This window comes from Caenorhabditis remanei, chromosome V (genome assembly GCF_010183535.1).
Source record: "Caenorhabditis remanei strain PX506 chromosome V, whole genome shotgun sequence".
NCBI lineage: Eukaryota > Metazoa > Nematoda > Chromadorea > Rhabditida > Rhabditidae > Caenorhabditis > Caenorhabditis remanei.
Genome location: NC_071332.1, coordinates 647725 through 668697, shown reverse-complemented (window position 1 = coordinate 668697; position 20973 = coordinate 647725). Strand labels below are relative to the sequence as shown.

Sequence of the window (20973 nt, the reverse complement as noted above, 5' to 3'; positions counted from 1 at the left end):
TCGACATAAGGGAGAATAAGGGAGGGGGGACATACATATTTCTTGTGAACTTGTCAATGCAAATGAAGATCCAAAAGAGACTTGAGAAGGGAGGCGCATCACGAAGCAAATTTTTGACGCGTCCTTTCCGTTTTTCTGGAGACAAGGCATGTAGGCGGCCGCCTACATATATCTCAAACAAATTTTTTGGCAACAAGACGACGACACATAATTAAAGAAAACGCAGGAGGGAGAGAGACGACACTTCTTATTTGATTTTTAGCCGTCGTCGTCTTCTACTGCTACAAGTTTTTTTTTCTAATTTCTGAATTTTTCGGCAGTCAGGAGGAAAATTGGGAATTGGAGGCGGAGAGGAGAAAAAACTGGATATGAATGCGGTAATTCTTCAATTGATCATCGGGATTAAGAATGAGAGTACTCGGAAAATACTTTTGTTGAAAAAAACATGAATTCAGGTAAAAACATGTTCTTTTGGTTATTTTTGGGAAACTCCGAATCTCAAAAAAAAACAGTTTTTGGGAGATTTGAAACCGATAGTTGTATTTCATTTTTTGGTTTCGAAATGTCTCAGTTTCAAAACGTCTAGGTTTCGAATCGGTTAGTCCTTCCAAAAACTTTGAGATGTCACAGAGCTCGAATTGGATAAAACCATCGCGCTCAACCAAAATAAGAGAAGAACTCTTTTTCTAAAACTAGGAGCTGGAAAATGAAGAAAACGCTCCCTATCGAACTGCCTTTTTCATTTTTAAAATTGAGAATTTGGGTCTCACAGCCGTGTTCCGCCGAAATTCCTCGGTTCTGTAGAGCCTACTAATAACTTTTGAGATATGCGCTTTTAAAGACAGCTGGCTGGAACAGAGAGATCGCAGAGAAGCTTCAGTGTCTGACTTCTCTGCTCCCTCCTTCTCTCTCGCTTCAAGATTCCTAAAGCGCGCTTACATAGTCAGCTTCCTTTAATAGTAACTACAGCTAGGAATATATATCATAAAATCAGAAAACTCTACTCTACCCATCTCATATCAAATTCTGACACTTTACGTATTCAAAAACTTAGCAAAAAGTGTAGAAACCTGAAGTCCTGATGAGCTCAAAGATAACCAACCGGAAACATTGGTCTTCTTCTTCTCATATCTGGGTCAGATATTCCGAGAGTCCCCCTTTCCTTTTTTCTAAACGGGGGATAGTTCCCCGGGGAGTGCTCTCACACTTTCCGCCGCCGGGCTCCGGGCTACTACACGATTTTATATTCGGGAAAAAGAAGGGAGTAAAGGAGAAGTACTTTTCAAAAAAATGAAATAAAATAAGAAAAGAAACAATGAGAGGAGAGGAAAACTTTTGAATTATTCACAAAACTCAATAACGTGAGAAGTCGAAGACGAAGGGGGGGGGGGACGTTCTTCTAAAAAGTGCACCATAAAAATTAGCATAGATGGAGCGATGAGCTCACGGCTTCTTCTTTTGTCTTCTAATCCATCATTCATTCCTGAGATACAACATAACGAGGGAGAGAGAGAGCGGAAAAGGAAAAGGGGGAAAATTCGAAGATTTGTAACATGGAGGGATGCACTTTGACTTGGATTATCTATTCTCTCCGAGGGAGGACATCATAAACTAATTTAGACACCTACAAACGGGGTACGAAAGGGAAGCGGGGGAAAGCGTCTAAAAAGTGTATTGAAGCACTTTATGGAATGAAGAGAGGGGTCACGCCTGAGGGTGGACCCCCCTGAATCTCATGTTTCAAAATCTATCTAAAAACTATTCATATTTCATTTTTATGTGAGGGAGGGAGGAAAGTGGTTTTGCGCGGCAAGGAATGTATTACTCATGATATATTTTTTCAGTCTAGACTATAAAAAAGGTATTGTCAGGAAAACAGAGGTTAGGATTAGACCGGCATTTGTGATCGCATGAAAACAACAATCATTTTTCAACAAGACTAGTTAAGTTTGAAGAGCTACTCTGCCACACATTTTAAAATGTATAATATTTGTGTAGATCAAACCTAGATCTCCATTTTTGTAGTTGACAACTTTTTCAGAGCTCTGCGCGCTTTCGAGATATAGGAGTTTGAAGATCGGAAGCTTGAAGCGAGAGAGACGGAGGGCGCAGAGAAGTCAGACACTCTAGCTTCTCTGCGCTCTCTTCATCTCTCTGTTCCAGTTGCTTACCTTTAAAGCTCTGTATCTCAAAAATGTAAGTAGCTATCAAAAAGTTATTAACTACAAAATTGAAGATCGGGACTTGGTCTATAAAATGGGTTTAAATTCAAAAAAATGGAGAATAGTTTCAGAGAAGGAAAAGCTGCTAAAGTTAGAATCACAGCTAATTTTAGTCAATTTGTTCGGAAACTGTGAAACGAAACGCAGAGAAATCAGACACTCTAGCTTCTCAGCGTCCACTCTCTCTCCCTTGAATTCCAACAATTTCAGCTGCCTGTTAGTGTACATATCTCGAAGACCAATTCAATTTGATCTAGAAAAGTTCATTAAAAGGAAACACCTGTTCTCAAACAAACTTTCAAACTATTATACCAAAACTCAAAGTTTCCAGTAGTCCGACAGGTAAGAAAATGATGTCAATCGACTCATAAAAAAGAAAGAAAAAGAGCGAAAAAAGAGTTTTCTCGCACCTTTTATGATTTGTCTCCGGGAGTGAGTGGTGAGGGGACACACACTTCCGCCCTTTGAAATAATAGGGGGCACCACCAGAAGAGCACCGCCACACGATTTGCTCTCGCACAATTTCACACCGAATTTAAGGAAGTTTCTAAGGAAGAACACTTCTTATTGTGGCAGTGAAACGTATACTAAACCTGACAGGTGTTTCGTAGAGAATTTCCAAAATTTTAGTAGATTTCCGATGTATTTTGACACGGGAAGAAGCCCTACACTTTATATATATATATAGGGCTTCAAGTGAATTGAAGGTGACGGACAGTAGCCCAGGCGGAAATAAATGTGGAACACAAGTAGAGGGGAGAACTGAGATTCGAAATCCTCGTAAATAAATAATTTGTTCGCTATGTATCTCTCCATATCTTAGTACCCGCCTTTTTCCGTTTTTGTAAAACGAAAAGAAGCAAAAAGGATCAACAAAAAAGAAAATTAATTGCGTGCCGAAGATTGATGAGCTTTTTCGCTTTTTATTCTTTCCACGACGACCAAAAACTATTTTTTGAGGAGGCGTCTTGGATGAAGAGAGCAGTTTTGGAAAAGTTATGGTTCTTGTTTGAATGTTGAGAACAGCTCCCTCGAGAGCCAAGTCGTGGGATGAGAGCCAACATGGCAAGGGTTTTGGTGTTGAACGGGGGATGGACCCATCGAAAAATAAGAAAGAACGTACCTGTAGAATCGTCTGTGTCAATGAAGCACGTCTGTTGCTCCTCAAGGCTCAAGCAGCTCGGTGCCAAGGATTCGATGAGCGCCTCGTTGGGGTTCTGGAAATTGGTAAGGGTTTGTGGGAGAGTTGAATATGAGATAGGAAGAGATTGGAAAAATAGGAGATTGGGGTTTTGTTAGGTAGATATTGCTAGGAGCCCTTTGCTATCAACATACTTGCGAAATCTCTTTTCAAAAAAAAGAACAATTTTTTCAAAATGTTTTTGCCATTTCCATCAAAAATAGTCAGAAATCCTATGTACATTTGACTTTTAATCGAACTTTCATAACATAGTAGAAAAGTCGACTTTTTTTTGCAAAAAAAATCAAAAGTTTCAATTTTTGGCCAGTCGCTAGTACATAAGGCTATTAGATAAGGTCTCAGACAAATTTGTTAATTTCTGACCAATTTTTCAAAAGCAATAAAATTTCAATGAACAGGGGTTGATATCTCGTAACTTTGTTCCGTATCGTAGCCCTGACCTGGGTCGATACTCAGCGAATTGAACATTTGTCATCTTAGAGCACAGCACTGGCCCACAAATCTAGGAATCAGGCTGGTATAACTAGATCAGACTTTGCAAGTACGCTCTATCAACGTTGAATTTATATGCTTTTTTCATTTGACTGTCAAAACATATGCCTGGAACAAAGTTACAAATTGTGATAAAGCGCATTTACATAGAATCTGTTAGATATTGTAACAATGAAACAGCAGTAGGGATCCGTGATTTTTCAGCTGAAGTTAAACAGCAGAACGCGGTTACTCAGAAATTTCTAATGGGGGATTTTTACAGGATTTCTTTTTACAAAAAGTTATTTACATCAGTGTTTTTATATCAAAAAAGTGCATAGATCATATTCAAAAAAAATGATAATCTAGAATAAGCGTTTTTCCAAACTTTTCAAATAAAAAGAATGAAATATGTATCAGCCTAACTAGTTCACACAACTCTACCAACTAAAATAAAACGAGCTCTGAATCCTTATCTCCCTCCTTCAACCCGTCAAAAACAAAAAAGGGAATAAAAAAGTGCAAGAACAATTCTTCCATTCTCACATTGTAACACATATAAAGTTGTCAAATAAACATGTTGTCAGTTACTCCGTCAGTAAAAAGAAGCAGAGAGACTCTTCTCGGAAATGCATACCCGCGCTCTGGATTTCTTTTCGCGTTGAAAGAATTTCTTGAAAAAAAGAAATAGAAATGTAGGAATTTTTCCAGTGATGCGTCTAGGGTGTATGAAAAGACTGGAAAATAAGAAGGGGAATTTCTGTAGATTACTAATTAGTTTGGGGTGGAAGAAAAAGAGAAAGAGCTTTATATAGAAGAAGCCTACTGCTGCTGCTTTTGTTCACTTGTCGCCTCGAAAACATTTTGAATATTCCATTCTATTTCTACAAGTACCCTGAAACACAAACACAGCGGGTGGCCCCATGTTCGTTCAAAATGTGATTTCCTTACGACTAGTAGTAGTGGGAGCAGTAGAAAATATGTATGTATCGGGACACTTTTTCTTTGTGTAAAGAAAAAAGAGAATCCGAGAATAAAGGAAGAAGGCGGGAGGGTGCTGCACAATCACATTAGTGCAAGTGATTCATCAAGTGCCGCCTTTTCTTTATTCTTGCAAGAAAAGATTTAGGTGTGTCTACTTCAGCTCTAAATGATAGCCATAGTAAGTGTTTCTTAACCTGGGATGAGTGGGAGAGCGGGAAACACAAATGTAGGAAATTTTATGATGATGATGAAGTATATGTACTAAAATAGATGATAAAGCTTCCGGTAACACAGAAATCAAAAAGAAAGAAAGAATGTTTACAAGCGGGCTCTATTTATAGGCCATTTTTAAAGAGAGCATTGTATTGGAGAATTTTTTATTATCATTTTTCCAAAAAAAATGACGGCGTTGTGATAAAGAACAAAATAGTAATCCAAAAAATAACGGTAAATTTTTTTTTAAAGTATTATTATTTTGAGATACTTTACAATGAAAATTCACAACGAACGAGTCTACGGTAGAGCGCCCTTCCTCTGGTGAGGAATCAGTTTTTGTGCATAGAGACCAGAGTTGCATGGAATTCCGACTTCCGACTTCCGACTTCCGACTTCCGGGCATTTTTTCCATTCCGACTTCCGACTTCCGGGCATTTTTTCCATTCCGACTTCCGACTTCCGACTTCCGGATAACAAAAATCACTTCCGACTTCCGACTTCCGACTTCCGGATAAGGAAATTTACTTCCGACTTCCGTCATTCCATAACTGTGGAATTTTCGAAAAGTAAATTTCGCAAAAATGCATGAAAAAATGGTCTAAAAGGACAGAAAATAGGCTTTTCTTCAGCCAAAAACTAGTTTTCCACTGATTTTCGCGAATTTCATGATTTTTCTCTTGGAGTTTTTGAAAGTTTGAGAAAAAATCTAATTCCGACTTCCGACTTCCGACTTCCAACTTCCGACTTCCGGGCGTTTTTTCACTTCCGACTTCCGACTTCCGACTTCCGGATAAGGAAAATCGCTTCCGACTTCCGACTTCCGACTTCCGGATAAGGAAATTCACTTCCGACTTCCGACTTCCGACTTCCGGATAAGAAAATTTCACTTCCATGCAACTCTGATAGAGACGTTTAAAAACCGATACATTTCAGAACTATAAAATTTCGAAACCACTGATACCAAGGACTATCGAAAAATCCAAATTCCATTAACATCTGGTTACGTAACGTCTCGAAGTCGTTTTTGTTGGAAAACTGAATTAAAACTCCGTAACGGTCTGATTAGAAAAGATCTTCAAAATTGTTTGAAAAATTGAACTTTAAAAATAAATTCGACTACAGGATTCTTCCTGTTTCAAAGGATACTTTCTGTAAAAAAAAACTGATTGGAACAATCTTTTTTTGTGGCTTTCATTGCCCATTGCACATTGCTCCAAAAGAATACAAATTTTCAAAGCAAAAATTTTTATAAATGATCCGTTTTATAAATTCAATTCAGATTCTCAAAAAGAGTACTGATTATCCTTGTATTATGATTCATAAACGAGAAAAAACCTCTTAAATTTGTACCCTTAGGATTATTAATCTTCATCCATACACTAACTCCAGTCTTTGACCAAAATGACTCATTTCTTGAAAAAATATTCCTTGCTCTTACATACATATATTTTCAACAAACTAAAAAACTTATGATATGTACACTTCCGATGGCTACTCTTCTCAATAATTCAGAAGACGTGCTCAAATCTTCTTTTTTTTTTCAAAATTGAAAATCTCAATAATAAAACAAACCTCATCCATTGAATGTGCCATCATCATTTCAGCCAATTCGTCGTCCTCGTCTGAATTACTGCTGGTGCTCGCTGGTTCCGATACAGCGGTGGTTTGAGGGGCGCCGATTGTGTGAATGCGGTTGGAACCTGCAATTGTATTATTGAAAAAGATGAGAAGGATGATGATGTGATTGAATGAACACAGAACACAATAGTAGTCGTTAGATATAATTGTATAGCGAAAGGGAGAGAATAGAGGTTTCTGAAAATGACAGGTTTCCAGAGGAGAAGGGGATGGACAAACAATAAACAAAGTTGGTGGATATAAATAAAATGAAAGATTTTTGAGGGTTCGAGGGATACTGTAATAAATAATGTTAGACATTTTTCCAATGGTATGGAATAGAATTTGCAGGAGCAAGCTAAGGGAAGGCGAATCAGTTAGTTTTAAAGGTAAAAACGCCCTAATTACAACCGGGACATGAAAAACTGGACCGTTTAAAATCTTTAAGATTTAAAATTTAAAATAAAGTATTTATGGTTTATTTTAATAACGGTGCGCATTTGTTTCATCAAAATTTCAGAGAAAAATGATAAAGGCACTGGTGGCCTAACTTTTTCATTTTTTTCGGCCATAATTTCATAATTACCAGCTTGTGAAGGCCCGAGGCGGACCGAAGAAAAATTTTGAAAGCCCGAACGGCCGGCTTCAAAAAATAACCAACTCAAAAATGTGACCATTTCTGATGTTTTGTTTTCCAGAATTTCTTCTTATTCTGAATCATAGTCGAAAATTTTACTCATCGGCGAAAAAATTAGAAAATTTTTGAATTTTGAATATTGGCACCAATTATCAGGGCCTTAAAATGTATGAGCTGCCATAATATAAGAAAGTTTCCAAAAATTATATTAAATTCAATTAAAAACGGGGATAACAGGTTCAGTTTCAATTTTATCAGAACGCGAGCAAAATTCGAGAAAAAACTATACAAAATCCTAGAAAACAACTAGGGAAGCTCCTCTACTCTCTCACGCATCGTCCTTTCCTCCTGTCCCTAGTCTCAAAACTACTTCAACATTCATTTATGAACATTTTTATGATCGAACTTCTTCCTTTTTTCCGCTCCTCCTCTCCTGAAGAGCACAATCCTTTTTCTATTTTTCTATTCTACCACTACAAGTAGGAGACAAGAAGGAGAAATAAAAAAGAGAAAAAAACGAGCCGTCTCGCCTTCTCCCGTATCGAGTTGTGTATGTGCTTTCGAAACAAATTGGGTTTCTTCTGACTACTTGCCTTCTTCTTTTTTCTTCTTCTTCTCAACACACGGGACAAAATTTTATGGGACTTGTTAGCATGGATATGTCTACATACATACAAAAAATTAAAGAAAAGTGCATGGATCCTTCTAAGAATAGACAAAAAGTGATGTATACCTAAATGTAAGAAATAAAAAGTTAATGAAGAGGTCAAAAGTGAGCTCAAGCGGAATCGATTTGGGTGGCTCGAAAACTCGAAGAAGATATATAGAAGGAGCAACAAGAAGGAGAGGACCCCTACTTCTCTGAATTCTCCACCTGATTGTATACTATTTCGAGAGCAAAAAAAGGGGGAGCGAGTGTTGGAAAAGGTTTTGCAAAGTAGTAGTAGTGGGTGGCTTAGGAGAAGAGGAGAGAGTAGGTAAGAGAGACTCAGATGGGGCGGGAAGGAAGAATTGAGGAATATATCATGTATCTCGAAAAAATATGTTTAAATAGGCAAAACTCCTATGCACGCATGAGTTTTTGTCGATATCTAAAACATAGTCAAAAATTTGACTTTTTTGCAAAAAAACTCATTTTCAAACTTTTGTACTAGACCAGGGCCTGGTCGATGAAAAACCTCAAACCGGCCCGTTGCGAGTCTGTATCTTGGTGATTCGAATAATTTTGGGAAGGGGTGGAGTCAATTGTTGGTCAGGTTGCAAAAACCCCAATTGAAAATTCTAGCGCAAGATCCGAAAGGTGACATGTACTTTTTAGGGGTCCTTAGATTATAGATTGCACTTTGAGGAAAAGAAAATTGAGAGTGACGTGAATGTTAAAGCGGATTGGAAGTTTCGGAGGAACGTGGGAAAATTGGAAGGTAGATGAGGATGTTAAATTGAATTGGAATCTCTTCAGGACGTTTTGCAACTAGGAGTTTTTAGAAACGGAGACAACTTTAAACCTAAAACTTTTTGCCGCACGCGTTATGTTTTAAAACGTATAAAAAATACTAAAAATAAAAATTCTGATTTTCCCAACTCGATGTCTTGTTTTTGATAGAAAAGCGTCCCCACGTTGTCTAAGTTTTCCAAATTTCAAATTTTTGTGTAGGTCAAACTTAGACCTTCATTTTTGGAGTTGACAACTTTTTGATAGCTTCTCTAGAATTTGAGATAAACACTTTTGAAGAAGTCGCATGGTAAACAGAGACGCAGAGAAGTCATACACTCTAGCTTTTCTGAGTCTCTCTTACTTTTGATGATGCATATCTCCAAAACGTGAATAGCTATAAAATAGTTGTCAACTACAAAAATGAAGACCTAGATTTGGTCTACAAATTAAGTATAAATTCGAGCACTTGTAGCGTTTTGTGATATTAGAACAAAGTGGTCAAACATGACAAATGATAGTCTGTCTAGGTTTGACCCACTGTATACTCAAATTTTTGAATACCTAGACAAAATGAAAACCGTGCTACAATTTGAAAATGTATTAATTTTCAGCAAAATGACAAAAAAATATATATCTAGCTTGCTTGACACATTTCCCAGCTGAGGAAGCCTTATGGATCTATTCACAAGGTAGAAAAAAAAGCAAACAAAAAACTATTTTTGCTAGTAGTGAAGAATAGCATTTGAATTTATGCTATTTTGTGAATAAGTCCATTACTGAAGAGAAAAACTTCTGCAAGGAGAAGTCAAAAAACCGTGAGACCCTCCCAAAAAATTTTCACCAACATTTTGGGTGAGGTCATTTTTGGTTTCGCGGGCGTTTATTCCAAAAAGCTCAACAAGATCTTTCTATTTTCTGGTAAACGAGACGAGAGAGAGAGTTCTCACACCTCATGCATTTTTCACGTCATTTCATCATGAAGCCGTCCTTCTCGACGTCTTCAGGAGAAGAAGAGGAAAACGTCTGAGATGGGGAAGAGAAAAGTATACTAGAGAGGAGAAAATAGAGATTTGTGAGGGGAGGGCTCAATGAAATACGATTCCCTCCTATTTTGAGGAGGAGGAGGGTGAATCCTCTGAATCGAGGGGGGCGGAAGTGTTGAAGGCAATATATTGTCTATATATGTATATGTACCACCCCAACAACACTAGAAATCATGATACTACAAGTGTATGAGGAGCGGGAGGGCAGGGCTACGTGTGCTCCACCACACGACTGACCACTTTCCTCGTGAATAATTGAGAAGAAGTCGTTGAGGAGAAGAGAGGAAGAAGACTCTCCTCCCCTTTAAAACCTCAGCACTTTCCCGTCCCATTAATATTAATACACATATTTTAGAGAAGGAGTCTTCCCTTTTGAAAAAGAATGGACAAAAAAGTTTCGAGCAACGAAGAAAACGAGAAGGAGCTCTCCGGAGGATTAGTTGGAACGGCGAGAGGGATTAGTTTCGAAAAAGTATTGGGGAATGGAATGGAAAAAAGTAGGAAGAAGATAGGAAAAAGGAATAGTAAGAAAATAGAGAAATATTTTTAGTCATCGTCAGAGACTTTGCATTAAATTTAGGCAATTTTCTAGGTCGAGATAGTGCGGTAGAGCACGATTGCAGAATTTCAGAAGCACAGCTCTACTCTGCCGGTCTTCACGTCAGATATGCAAACAAAAAGTTCATAAAATTCGATGGAGTGCGTTCTCCCAACTACAACGGGTTTTCATGTTTCTTACAACCGCGCTCTACCGAAACCGTAGTGTGAAATTGAGAGACTCAGAGAAAAATAGGCATTTTTCAAGGGAATTTCGGTGGAGCAGAGTTATAAGAACCACGCAGTGCTTATAGACGTTCGGAAATTTCACTGGAATTTTTTGTCGAAAATTAATTCATACCGCAAAAAACTACAGTAATACATTGTATGTTTCAGAATTCAGATTCTGTTGTAAAACGGAATTTTTAACTCAGGTTTTCAAATTTAGCGCCAACAGTCCACTAGAGCGCATTAGCTTCTCACGTGGGGAGCCGAGGCGCGAACTTTATGAATAAAACCGCGACGCGCGCACCGACATACACAGCGTCACCTGATTTTCAAAAAGACAATAAAATGAAAACGAAAATCTCACAAAAAATTGTTTTCCAGAAAAAACTTTTTTGTTTTTCCCTCTCAAAATGGAATATTTTATAATGTTATTCGATTCGCATTTCCCAAAACCAAAAATTCTTCGAATTCAAAGAAAGAATTGGGAAAATAGAGGCAGAAGAGGTGGAAGCCATCAATTAAGCGTCCCACACTCCGCCTCTCAAAATGCAAATTTGCATTCCAAAATCGGAAAGCAAAATCGAGAGGAAAAGGGACGGAAATGGCATCTAATTTGTATTAAGTATAAATTTTCGAAGATATATTTATGCAAAAGTGGTTGGGGTGTGGGAAGAAGCAGAAGACTCTCACCATTCTCATAGAGATCCAAAATCATTAGTCCATTGACGTTGATTCCGGAAACTTCGCCTTGGTACGAATCGAAAATCTCCGTGTTACGACGATGACGTAGCATCATTCTGAATTTGGATTCGTTCTTTCCCTTCTTCTGAATTCCCCACTAACCTCCTCTGCTCCAAATGCCGTGTGTTGAATGATGCTCCAATCGAGATTCTAGTTTGCATATTCAACAGAACTAGGTCACTCGCCTTCCGCGGTCGATACCTCAGCGCTGGTAGCTTATCCACCTGGATTGTCATGTTCGCTTCGTTCCTTGAGATTTTGATGACATGCGGGAACCCGTCATTCAAAACCCGGGTGTGATAGCTGACGGTGTGATCTCGACTTCCCAAGTTGTAATGAGCATTTAGGTAGCCTTTGTTGAGGAAAATCGTGAAATAATCCTGGTCGGCGGCGCATTCGATGGCTATTAAGACACCGTTGGGTTGGGTGGTTCGGAAGGAGAAAACGAAAAAGTCCTTGCTGGTAGTGGGCCGTTCACTGGGAGTGTACTCGTAGAAAATGGCTGAGGGGCTCCCATCGAAACGGACGGTAGTGGAAGCTGGAATAGGAAAGGTGTATAATGTATTAAATACGCTAAATTGCTAATTGGGAAACCTTTCCAGGACGTATGGTCGCATATCAGGTATGCTCAAAAGGTCGTTGGCTAGTTGTATGTAGACGATAAATTTAACCCTTATTTTGTTTATATTATAGAAATTTTCAAAATTTTCAATTCGGTACAATTTAACGTCTAAAAACTTATAATTTTGAACAATGAACTGTTACATGGAAACTCAAAATTGGCTGTACGCGATTGGTGTGTGCAACTGCGCTCTATGGCTGATTGAAGCTTACTGAGAGTAAAAGACACCCAGTCGGAGGTTTTCAGGCTTTCAATCAGACTGTCCAACCAAGAAAAACAGTCAGTACACATTTTTCTCAAGCTCAGAAACCATAAAGAACAGTTACCTCATCATTATGATCCTATGGTAAAAACTCAGCCACTTGATGGCTGTCCAGGCAAAAAGTGTTATGATTATAGAGCTGCCTACTTGTTCATCAAATAGAAAATTTCAAGAGCTTTCATTTGGTATATTTATCGTTTCATAACTCTCATTGCTTCTAAAGTTACAAGATTTCTAAGAATCAACCCCAGAGCCATGGCGACCTAATACAACTGACCGATAGAACGCACTTACTCCACCCCAGAACCACTTACGATTTTGACACCGATCCCCGGAATGAGCCGTCAGACTACAATCACATCGAATCGAACTCCACAGTTGAATGCACCGCCCGTTATTTGCGCACGCATCCTCAACACATCGTGCTATTGGACCTGAAAATAGATGTCTGTCGACTTTGAAAGGGAACTGGAATTTTTGAAAACTGAAGAGGTGTAATGTGTTGAAACTGAAAAAGTAAGAAATGTGGCAGTAATTGAGATGATGATATGAAGCGATAGATAGTGAGGAGAAGAGAGAATAGGCTATACCCGAATGACGGATTCGATGAGGAGTCGATATGACTTCTGGCTCTAAATCTTTCATTAGAAAATATTTCTATACAAAAAAATCAATTGAATACTCAACCAAGTTACTCACCACTACACCCTCTGTTCACATTCATCCGACTATCTGCGTCTTCGTATAAATCCAGCGCGTTCTCGTTTATCCGCAAAGTTGAAATACAGCCACGATAGCCATTGGAAGGTCTTGACACCCCTAGCGGGTTACTTCCAAAGTACAGTTTCCCTGACATTCGAGACTCCACTTTTTTGATCTTATCGATTACCAAAGTGGTCGTGGAATTATCGATTAGCAGAACGTGATCGTTGGTTTTCTCATCTTGGTAGATCAGTACATTATGCCACCTCATATCACTCAAGTGTTGGCGGTAAGGAAGTTTTGGAGAGGTTGCGTGAAACTCTTGACCAGATGTTCGATAGGTGTATTTTAACCTGAATAATTTTCAATAGGCATATAGATTAATTATAAAATTTCAAAGACTGACCTTCCATTAATAATCTGCAGTCGGAAGGACTGATCGTAGTCATGTTTTGGCAAAGTGAAGAAGATAAGAGCGGATCGCATGAGCGTTTGAAATTTGAATTGTACCCGGAATGCACCAGCAAGAGATGATATTTTATCACTAGAGAACGCTACATAACCCGTTGAATTTGTGAATGATATTGAGGCGATTCGTGTTTTGCTGAAAAATTGAGTAAGGATATTAGGGTAAAAGTGATTGGTAGTGGTAGATCACATCTAATTCTCTAATTTTGTGGTTTACAATTTTTTGATAGCTATTATTTTCGAGTTTTGCCTTTGAAGATAAGTAACTGGAAGCGAGGAAAAAAGAGGAAGCGCAGAAGTTTTGTTGAAAACGTTATATCTCAAAAAAGAGTACAGTTACAAAGATATGGTAAACAAACACAACGTGTAAAACCTTCCGTAGGTAATTTTTGTAGTTGGCAACTTTTTTGTAGCACTTCTACCCTTTGAGATACGCGCTTTCAAGGTGAGTGGGGTCCAAAGAGAGGGTGCAGAGAAGTCAGTCACTCTAGCTTTTCTGCGTCTCTCTACTTTTCTGTGACTTTTTATTTAATCTTGAAAAAAACCCACACATTCCTCTGCCCTTTACTTTCGCGACTCGACGACTTGCTCAACTGAGCACTGCTCCTTTTCGTCTTCGCCAGATAGTCATTTCCATTGAAAACCAGTTTCGAGAGGAATCCTTTAAAATGTTCATCTCTCGGCGGTGGAGACGATGGATGAACTGAATAGGCGGCACCGACTTCATCGATTTCCACGGAGATCGGGTTTTGGAGGTAGACTAAATTAGAGAGACAGTGAACAAATATCCGAGGAGGTGGAAAACTTACTACTATGACTCCAAAACCCATCCAAATACAGCAACAATTTCTGCCCGAGACGCCGGACTTGAAGTTCGTGCCAGTGGTTGTCAGATAGGGATTTGCCCCAAGAGAATGTCTGGAATCTTTTTTTCAGAGCTAAAGTTTTCAAGTGGCGCTTACATTATTAGTAGAAGAGTCCTGGAGGAACAAGTTGAGGAGACTGTCATTCAGAAATACAGTAATCTTATCATTCTTCCCATTGGCACCAGTGTCAAAAAGAACTCCTCGAGTAGAGGCGGTCTGAAAATCGGGTGATACAGGAAATGCGCTCTAATGTGCTCTAGTTTTCTTACCCGAAACCGAATCTGGATATGTTCCACCTGTGACACTTTAGTATGCGCCAGGACATGAACCTTTGATTCATCACCATCTACTTCCACGGCGGTTTGTTCTGAATGTTTATCATTGGAGCGTACTTGCCTTCTCAATTATCTTACCAATCTCGCATCGTTTTCCTTCAAAGTTAGTGTTCGAGCAGTCACACTCAAACGAATTCAAGTTCCTACTGCACCGCCCGAAATTTTGGCATGGATTCGGTTCACAGATGTCCAGCTCATTTGACAAAGCGCAACCGAGCTCTATTCCAGTTGAGTTGGAAGTTTCGAATTGTTGAGCGATCTTTGCAGATACCCCATTCAGCCTGATATTCTTGATGCATCCTGTGTAACCTTTTTGCAGAGTGATAGACCAGATTGATGGTGGGTAGGCTAGTGAGTTATTTGGAACATTGCCGATAAATATTGGGTCGTCAATAATAAGGTTGGCCGACACTCCTGGAGTACTGAAGTCTATCTTGATGGCATCCACTATCACACTTCCAGTTCTTGATAATCTATCCAGTTGCACATGATGCCACTCTCCATCACTGACTTTTATTGCAGTTGTTTGCAGTCTGACCACTCCGGATCCCAGATTGATTATCATGAAGAGATGACTATCGATTAGTTCGAAAGCGACGTAGTCCGTTGCGTTATGCTGCATGACACCATGGTAAAGGATCAAGCCATCAGGGGAGGTAGTGCGGAAGTGGAAGGCTAGAAATTTTTAATGACGGGATGACTATTGGGTGCTGACAAGGAAAGTCTTTGGAGACCCGGTTTTCAAAGGATCTTTAAATTTGGTCATAGGTACTTTCTACTACAAGGAGTCCACTTCTGTCATTAAAACCGGCTGAATGACTCTGCGAGCCGAGGTATGAGCTTTCAAGCGAAGTCTACTCCCCGTAGTAGAAAGTACCTATGACCAAATTTATAGATCCTTTGAAAGCCACGTCTCCAAAGACTTCCCTTGTGAGACTTACACAAACTCCCACTCGACAAACTATTCCACCTTGGCAGTGTCAGGTAGCTCGAGGTATCCGAAAACGATAAAACATCCGACCTTTGTGATGGATTCTTGCAGGAATACGACAGATCTCCACCGGTTTTGACGACACTTCCTCCGTAGCTCTGATCGGCGAGGTTCACAAATAGTACGCGGGTCGCGTCGACATCATAGCGCACTTTTTTCATGCAACCTCGAAATGAGACACGGTTGACTTCTTTGGATGGATTGTGTTTTGGGATTGATCCAAGGTATGCAAAGGAGTTGGAAATCCAGTCAAGTTCAGGGGCGTACTGACGGATCTCGTCTCTTCGGCCATCGACTATGAGCGTCATCTGAAAAGAATGAGGTTGGCTGCTGTACGGTTAGAGGTGTATTAGGGTTGTTTTTGGTAGCCTAGAAAACACAAAACTAGTCAGGGACTAGTGTTCCGAATTTGGGTTTCTAGGCCACGATCCTCCCCTAATACACCTTTTCTGTAAGATTTCACAACGTAGAAGGGAAAAAGTTGGAAATGTGAATTGATTGGAACAAAGGAAGAGAGAATTTGCTGGAAAATGAAAACTGCAAACTTTTTCAGAGCGGCCATGTGTGCGTGAATTTCTGATCTATTGGTATGACAAGTGCGCTCTAACAGAATCCATTGGAATGAGTTCCGGTAGAGCACGTTTATCAAAGTAGGACAAGAGCTTGGCGCGTGTTCTCTAATTATCATTAGAGCGCACTCGCCATCTATTAATCAGGTTGTCTGCTGCTGTGCTTATCGAAACGGACATTGTTCTGGCGAAAATAGAAAAAGGGAGGAAAAGAGTCATGCGGGTGAACCGAGAAGGAAAAATCGGGATTTTTCTGGAAGAAAAAAAAACTAAAAATTGAGGGAAAGCGTTTGTTTGGAAGACACAGCGGAACTGCAAACAGGTCTGCCAAAAAGTATAAAAAAGGGTGAGAGTGTGGGATAAGCTCGTGCTATTTCTCTCTTTCGATCTCTCGATATCCGCAGATTTCTCTCGTGGACACACTTAAACTTACATGGATCGCCACCATCTCCTCCGAATGCTAAAACCCTTTGTTTTGAGTTTTTATAGATCTGCTATGTAAATTAGACGGGGGGACTATAACTAAGGACCATGTGAATGAATTTTTTGGGTGGTGTTGACTGGTGAACCCTGTATGAAGGAGTGGTGGGGAGACCTGGCTTACCATCTGAAGAGATCTTTCTAGAACAATGGTATGCCAAGAGTCGTCGTCGTATCGTTGAGACGGGAACGAGTTGAACATTCGGATGATTCGAGCATCAGAGCCGTCGAATTTCGAGGAAGCGATTATTGCACCGTCTTGGAGCATAAGGTGGAGATAGCTCTGGAAGTGGAAAATAACAGATCTAGAAGTCTTTAGCGGGAAGACGACAGAGGCGCGGAGAACTCAGACACTCTAACTTCCCTGGGCTCTCTTACTCTCCAAACTAATTCAGAAGGCGCATATCTCAAAATCTGGCAGAGCTATCAAAAAGTTGTCAACAATGAAAGTCAACTAAAAAAATTCTGCACAGATTACCAGTTAACAACTTTTTGACAGCTCTTTTAGCTTTTGAGATATGGCGCATTGTCGCAGAAAAGAGGAAAAGAGAAGTCAGACACTGCACCCTACTGCGGCAGACTGTGAATTTATAATATCTTGAAACTTTTCGGAATCATGAGAGGTGTTACGGTATCACTGATTGTCCCACCAAATAAATTTTTTAATGGATCATACATATCAAAAGCAGAGCTCCATTTTTGTAGTTGATAACTTTTCCGTATAGACACTCCCTAGAGAGTTATGGTCATTTTAAGACAATCGCACAGTTTGCATTGAAATTTGTAGATTTGAGAGAGAAATTACTTTGTCGATATGTAACTTGTTAGGGATTGCCCGTACAAAAAGTTGTCAACTACGAAAATGAAGTTATTTTTCAAATCTGTATGGTCCATACAAAATTTTTTGTGGGTTAGTCAAAGATACCTCTAAAAAAGAGATCCTCCAGAAATTGACCTTTTTAAAGAGGCGCAGAGAAGTCAGACACTCTAATTTCTCTGCGCGCTCTGTTTCACCAAAATACTCAAAGTCACATATCTTGAAACTTTTTAGAGTTATGAGAGCTACGACCTCTTCTCACCCTATCTATAGTCTGCTACAAAAACAACGACATCCCGTTTCGAGCCCATACCTTCTCATCCCCCGCATAAAACAACATCGACGTCCCATGAACCGTCTTGAAAGTCAGTGTCAAATTCTCCTTTTTTGCCCGGACGGCCGCTGAGATATTCATCGAAACATCGTATCCAACCCACTCATCGCCTCCGAAAGTCAGCTCACCGTCGTTTTTCTCTGTAACCGAAAATAAGTTTTAATTTTTGACCTCTTCTTTATTCTATCTCTTCCTTTTTCTCTTTTCTATTTCCTTATTTTGCCGTCAGAATCTGGGAATGAGAATCAAAAAGAGGCTCATACCAATTTCACAATTCCTTCCGTCATGATCCGAAAACTGGCAATCGCAGTGCGGTCCATCGTTCGCCGAATAGCATTCACCGTCGTTCTGACACACGAATTGCTCGCGTGACGACATCTGAATACAATTGGCCTTCAGAATATCTAAAATGGAAAAACAAACGGATTTCGATTTGCAATGGTCGTCTTCATTGGTGCGTGTTCCCACCGACTCCAGAAGTTGTGGCGACGTGACACCTGAATAATATTTTCCTTTTTTTTTTTCTTCTTTAGTCCCCCTCTATATCCCAATATCACAACAGAGCTACATTTCAAATGAGCACACACACACTCTCTAAAGAAAGGTCAGTGATTATGTGCACACACATATATAAAAAGTGAGAAGGAATTATACATATTCATATCCATATAAATAAACTAATGAGAGGAATCAGGGTGTGTGTGTTTCAGTGTATGTGTGTCTTACTCTTCAACGATTTCATTATCTCGTTCAACTTGGTCAAGTCTTAAGACAGGGAAGAAGCTGAAAGTGTTGCGAGCAAACGGGTCGAGCTCATTTACATACCTTGGGGATATTGGCGATACATCAGGTTGCGCACGTTGACGGCCAGGTGACGGGAATAGCGACGCAGTGGAGAGGACATCACTGGCAGCATATGCATGTTCTGAAACTTAGTGGAGAGGTAAATGCGCTCTAATCAGAAACGTCGGAGGAGCGAGGCACATACATAGAAGCAGAAGTTCTACTTGATCTCCATAGAGCGCGTTTGCTTGGGCGTCTCTACCGCAGTTAGCAAAGTACGTTTGCGCTCTGTAGACAATTTGGTAGAGCAGACTTGCATGGTCTCAACAGACCACGTTTGCATGAACCCACTTAGCCGAATGGTCTGCGCCTTAATACGGTAACTGAAGGTCTTAGACACCTAGGCCTCCCGTTCGACCCTAAATGTCGATTTACGCGGTAAATCTACAAACTCACCGGTGGCAATCCTCCGATGAAAACATCCGAGTTCTTCAGAATGTTCCCGAACACAAAACTTCGCTGATTCAGAATCTTGAAGACCAACGTGTAATCCAACTCTAACTTTACATTCTCCCATGACTGGAATATCGTCAGCGTGTGCCATTTGTCGTCGTCGATTCGTACCTGAAACTCGTTTTATGTAGAATCCCTATCTCCAAGAAGGTTTCCAGAACTATTATGCAACACTACACAACTCTGACACTTGTTCTCTCCTTAAAAATCTTCAAACCCCTTTGGGACGTGCTCTCGGAGCTCACTTAAAGTATAAAATATATGGGTTTTGAGAATGGCGGCGGGACTGCTCAAAGAACACTGAGAGAGAAGGAAAGAGACGTGTCGGGAGATAACTTGATTCGCAGATTTATGACCGTTGGGTATAAATAGAGAAAACGGAAGAAAAGGAAGTCCGGAAATGATGGAGTAGACTAATGGTTGGTCATAATATTCTAAACTTTAGAAATGAATGACCCACCTCTTCTATCCGGATAGTGTTGACTGGTCGACGTTGGCCGAATTCGTTTGAATTGTCACCTAACCTGAAAAACAAATCAATTATACAGAAGGGTAGCTGGGAATGTTTGAGATCGCATCACCCATTTGTAAAAATTTTTAGTTCGCTGTAAAGATCGCGTCTAGAACTTTATTTTTGTAGTTGACAACTTTTTGATAGCTCTTCAAATGTTTTGAGATATGCATCTTTGAAATTTGATCGGAGAGGAAGAAAGCGCAGAGAAATTTTCAAAAAGTGTAACAAATTATGTAAAATTTTACGTAGATTTTTTTTTATAGTTAACAAGTTTTTGATTGCTCTTCAAGCTTTTGAGATATGCACTTCTAAAGGCGATCTGCTGGAAGCGCAGAGAAGCTAGAGGGTCTCACTTCTCTGCGTCTCCCTCTTTGCGTTTCGGCGCTTATTTTTGAGGGCTCCTATCTCAAAAGCGGGAAGAGCTACCAAAAAACTGTCAACTACAAAAATAAAGCTCTAGACGCGATCTTTACAATGAATTAAAAATTTTTACAATCCGATATTGAGGTATCCCCTACCTGAAGTCTAACTGAATGTGCCCCTCCACCACCGTCAACGAATAAAAATTTCCATGAGTCCCTCCATCGTCGGTATACAGTAACATCCCATCGGACTGCCGTGTCTTCAACTCCATCGACAACGAGTTCTCGAATGAGTGCGCCCATTTTGGGTACCTACAAGCAGATGTATGGTAAAACAACATCTCAGAGACACTTACCTCGCATAAGAATCCGGTGCGCCTGTCAAAATAATTGAGTCTACTAAACTGAAGAATATGAAGAAGCAAGCTATTGTAAACCATTGTCCAGTATCATCGAACTTTCGTCTCATTTTTGTCGCATCTGGAACTGGACGAAATATTGGATGCTGGAGCAGCAGAAGAGCATGTGGGGGGGGGAAACGGGGAGAAGTGGGAAGAAGGAGGAGAAAGGGAGTTCCATTAAAAAGCGAAAAAAGGAAAAGTGAGGGGGGAGGAGGGCACAAATCGGAAGATAAAGCCAACAGGGCGGGGGGACCACACGACGTCATGAATAATTAATATCTACAATTGGAATATTTTTAGAGACACCGGAAAGATGGAAAAAGTGTACTTGAAACTCAGTTTGTTCAGTCTGCTGGAGATCGGGAGGGAAAGAAGAGAAATAGAAAACGGAGCAAAAAAACCGAGTGGGAGGCGTCAATTTGGGTGGAGAAGGACAGGTACATTCTTTTTCAATTGCTCTCAGGAGGTGAAAAGGGGGGGGGGGTGCAAAATGAAAAGAGAGGAGAGAGTTAGAGAATAGTCAGTAGGTCAGGTCGCATTTTGAACTTTCGAAAAGAATCAAAAATTATCTTGGAAAATACATGGTAAGTAAGAAGGGAGAAGAGAGGTGATAGGCGTTGTA

General features: G+C 39.9%; 1 protein-coding gene across 1 annotated transcript; it reads right to left on the bottom strand.

Moving 5' to 3' along the window:
* Window positions 1–2428: 2428 nt before the first annotated feature.
* On the bottom strand, window positions 2429–20419 carry GCK72_016510 (uncharacterized protein; the record flags this gene model as incomplete). The annotated part of the gene is made up of 23 exons (XM_053731539.1): window positions 2429–2475; window positions 3346–3439; window positions 6667–6794; window positions 11282–11388; window positions 11435–11870; window positions 12531–12650; window positions 12916–13271; window positions 13325–13522; window positions 13936–14146; window positions 14196–14304; window positions 14349–14468; window positions 14522–14619; window positions 14666–15262; window positions 15529–15886; window positions 16752–16910; window positions 17758–17918; window positions 18042–18156; window positions 18202–18275; window positions 18604–18703; window positions 19018–19185; window positions 19535–19598; window positions 20107–20262; window positions 20307–20419. The coding sequence occupies 23 exons, from the start codon at window positions 20417–20419 to the stop codon at window positions 2429–2431; spliced, it is 4089 nt and encodes a 1362-aa protein (XP_053580452.1).
* Between the last annotated feature and the right edge of the window lie 554 nt (window positions 20420–20973).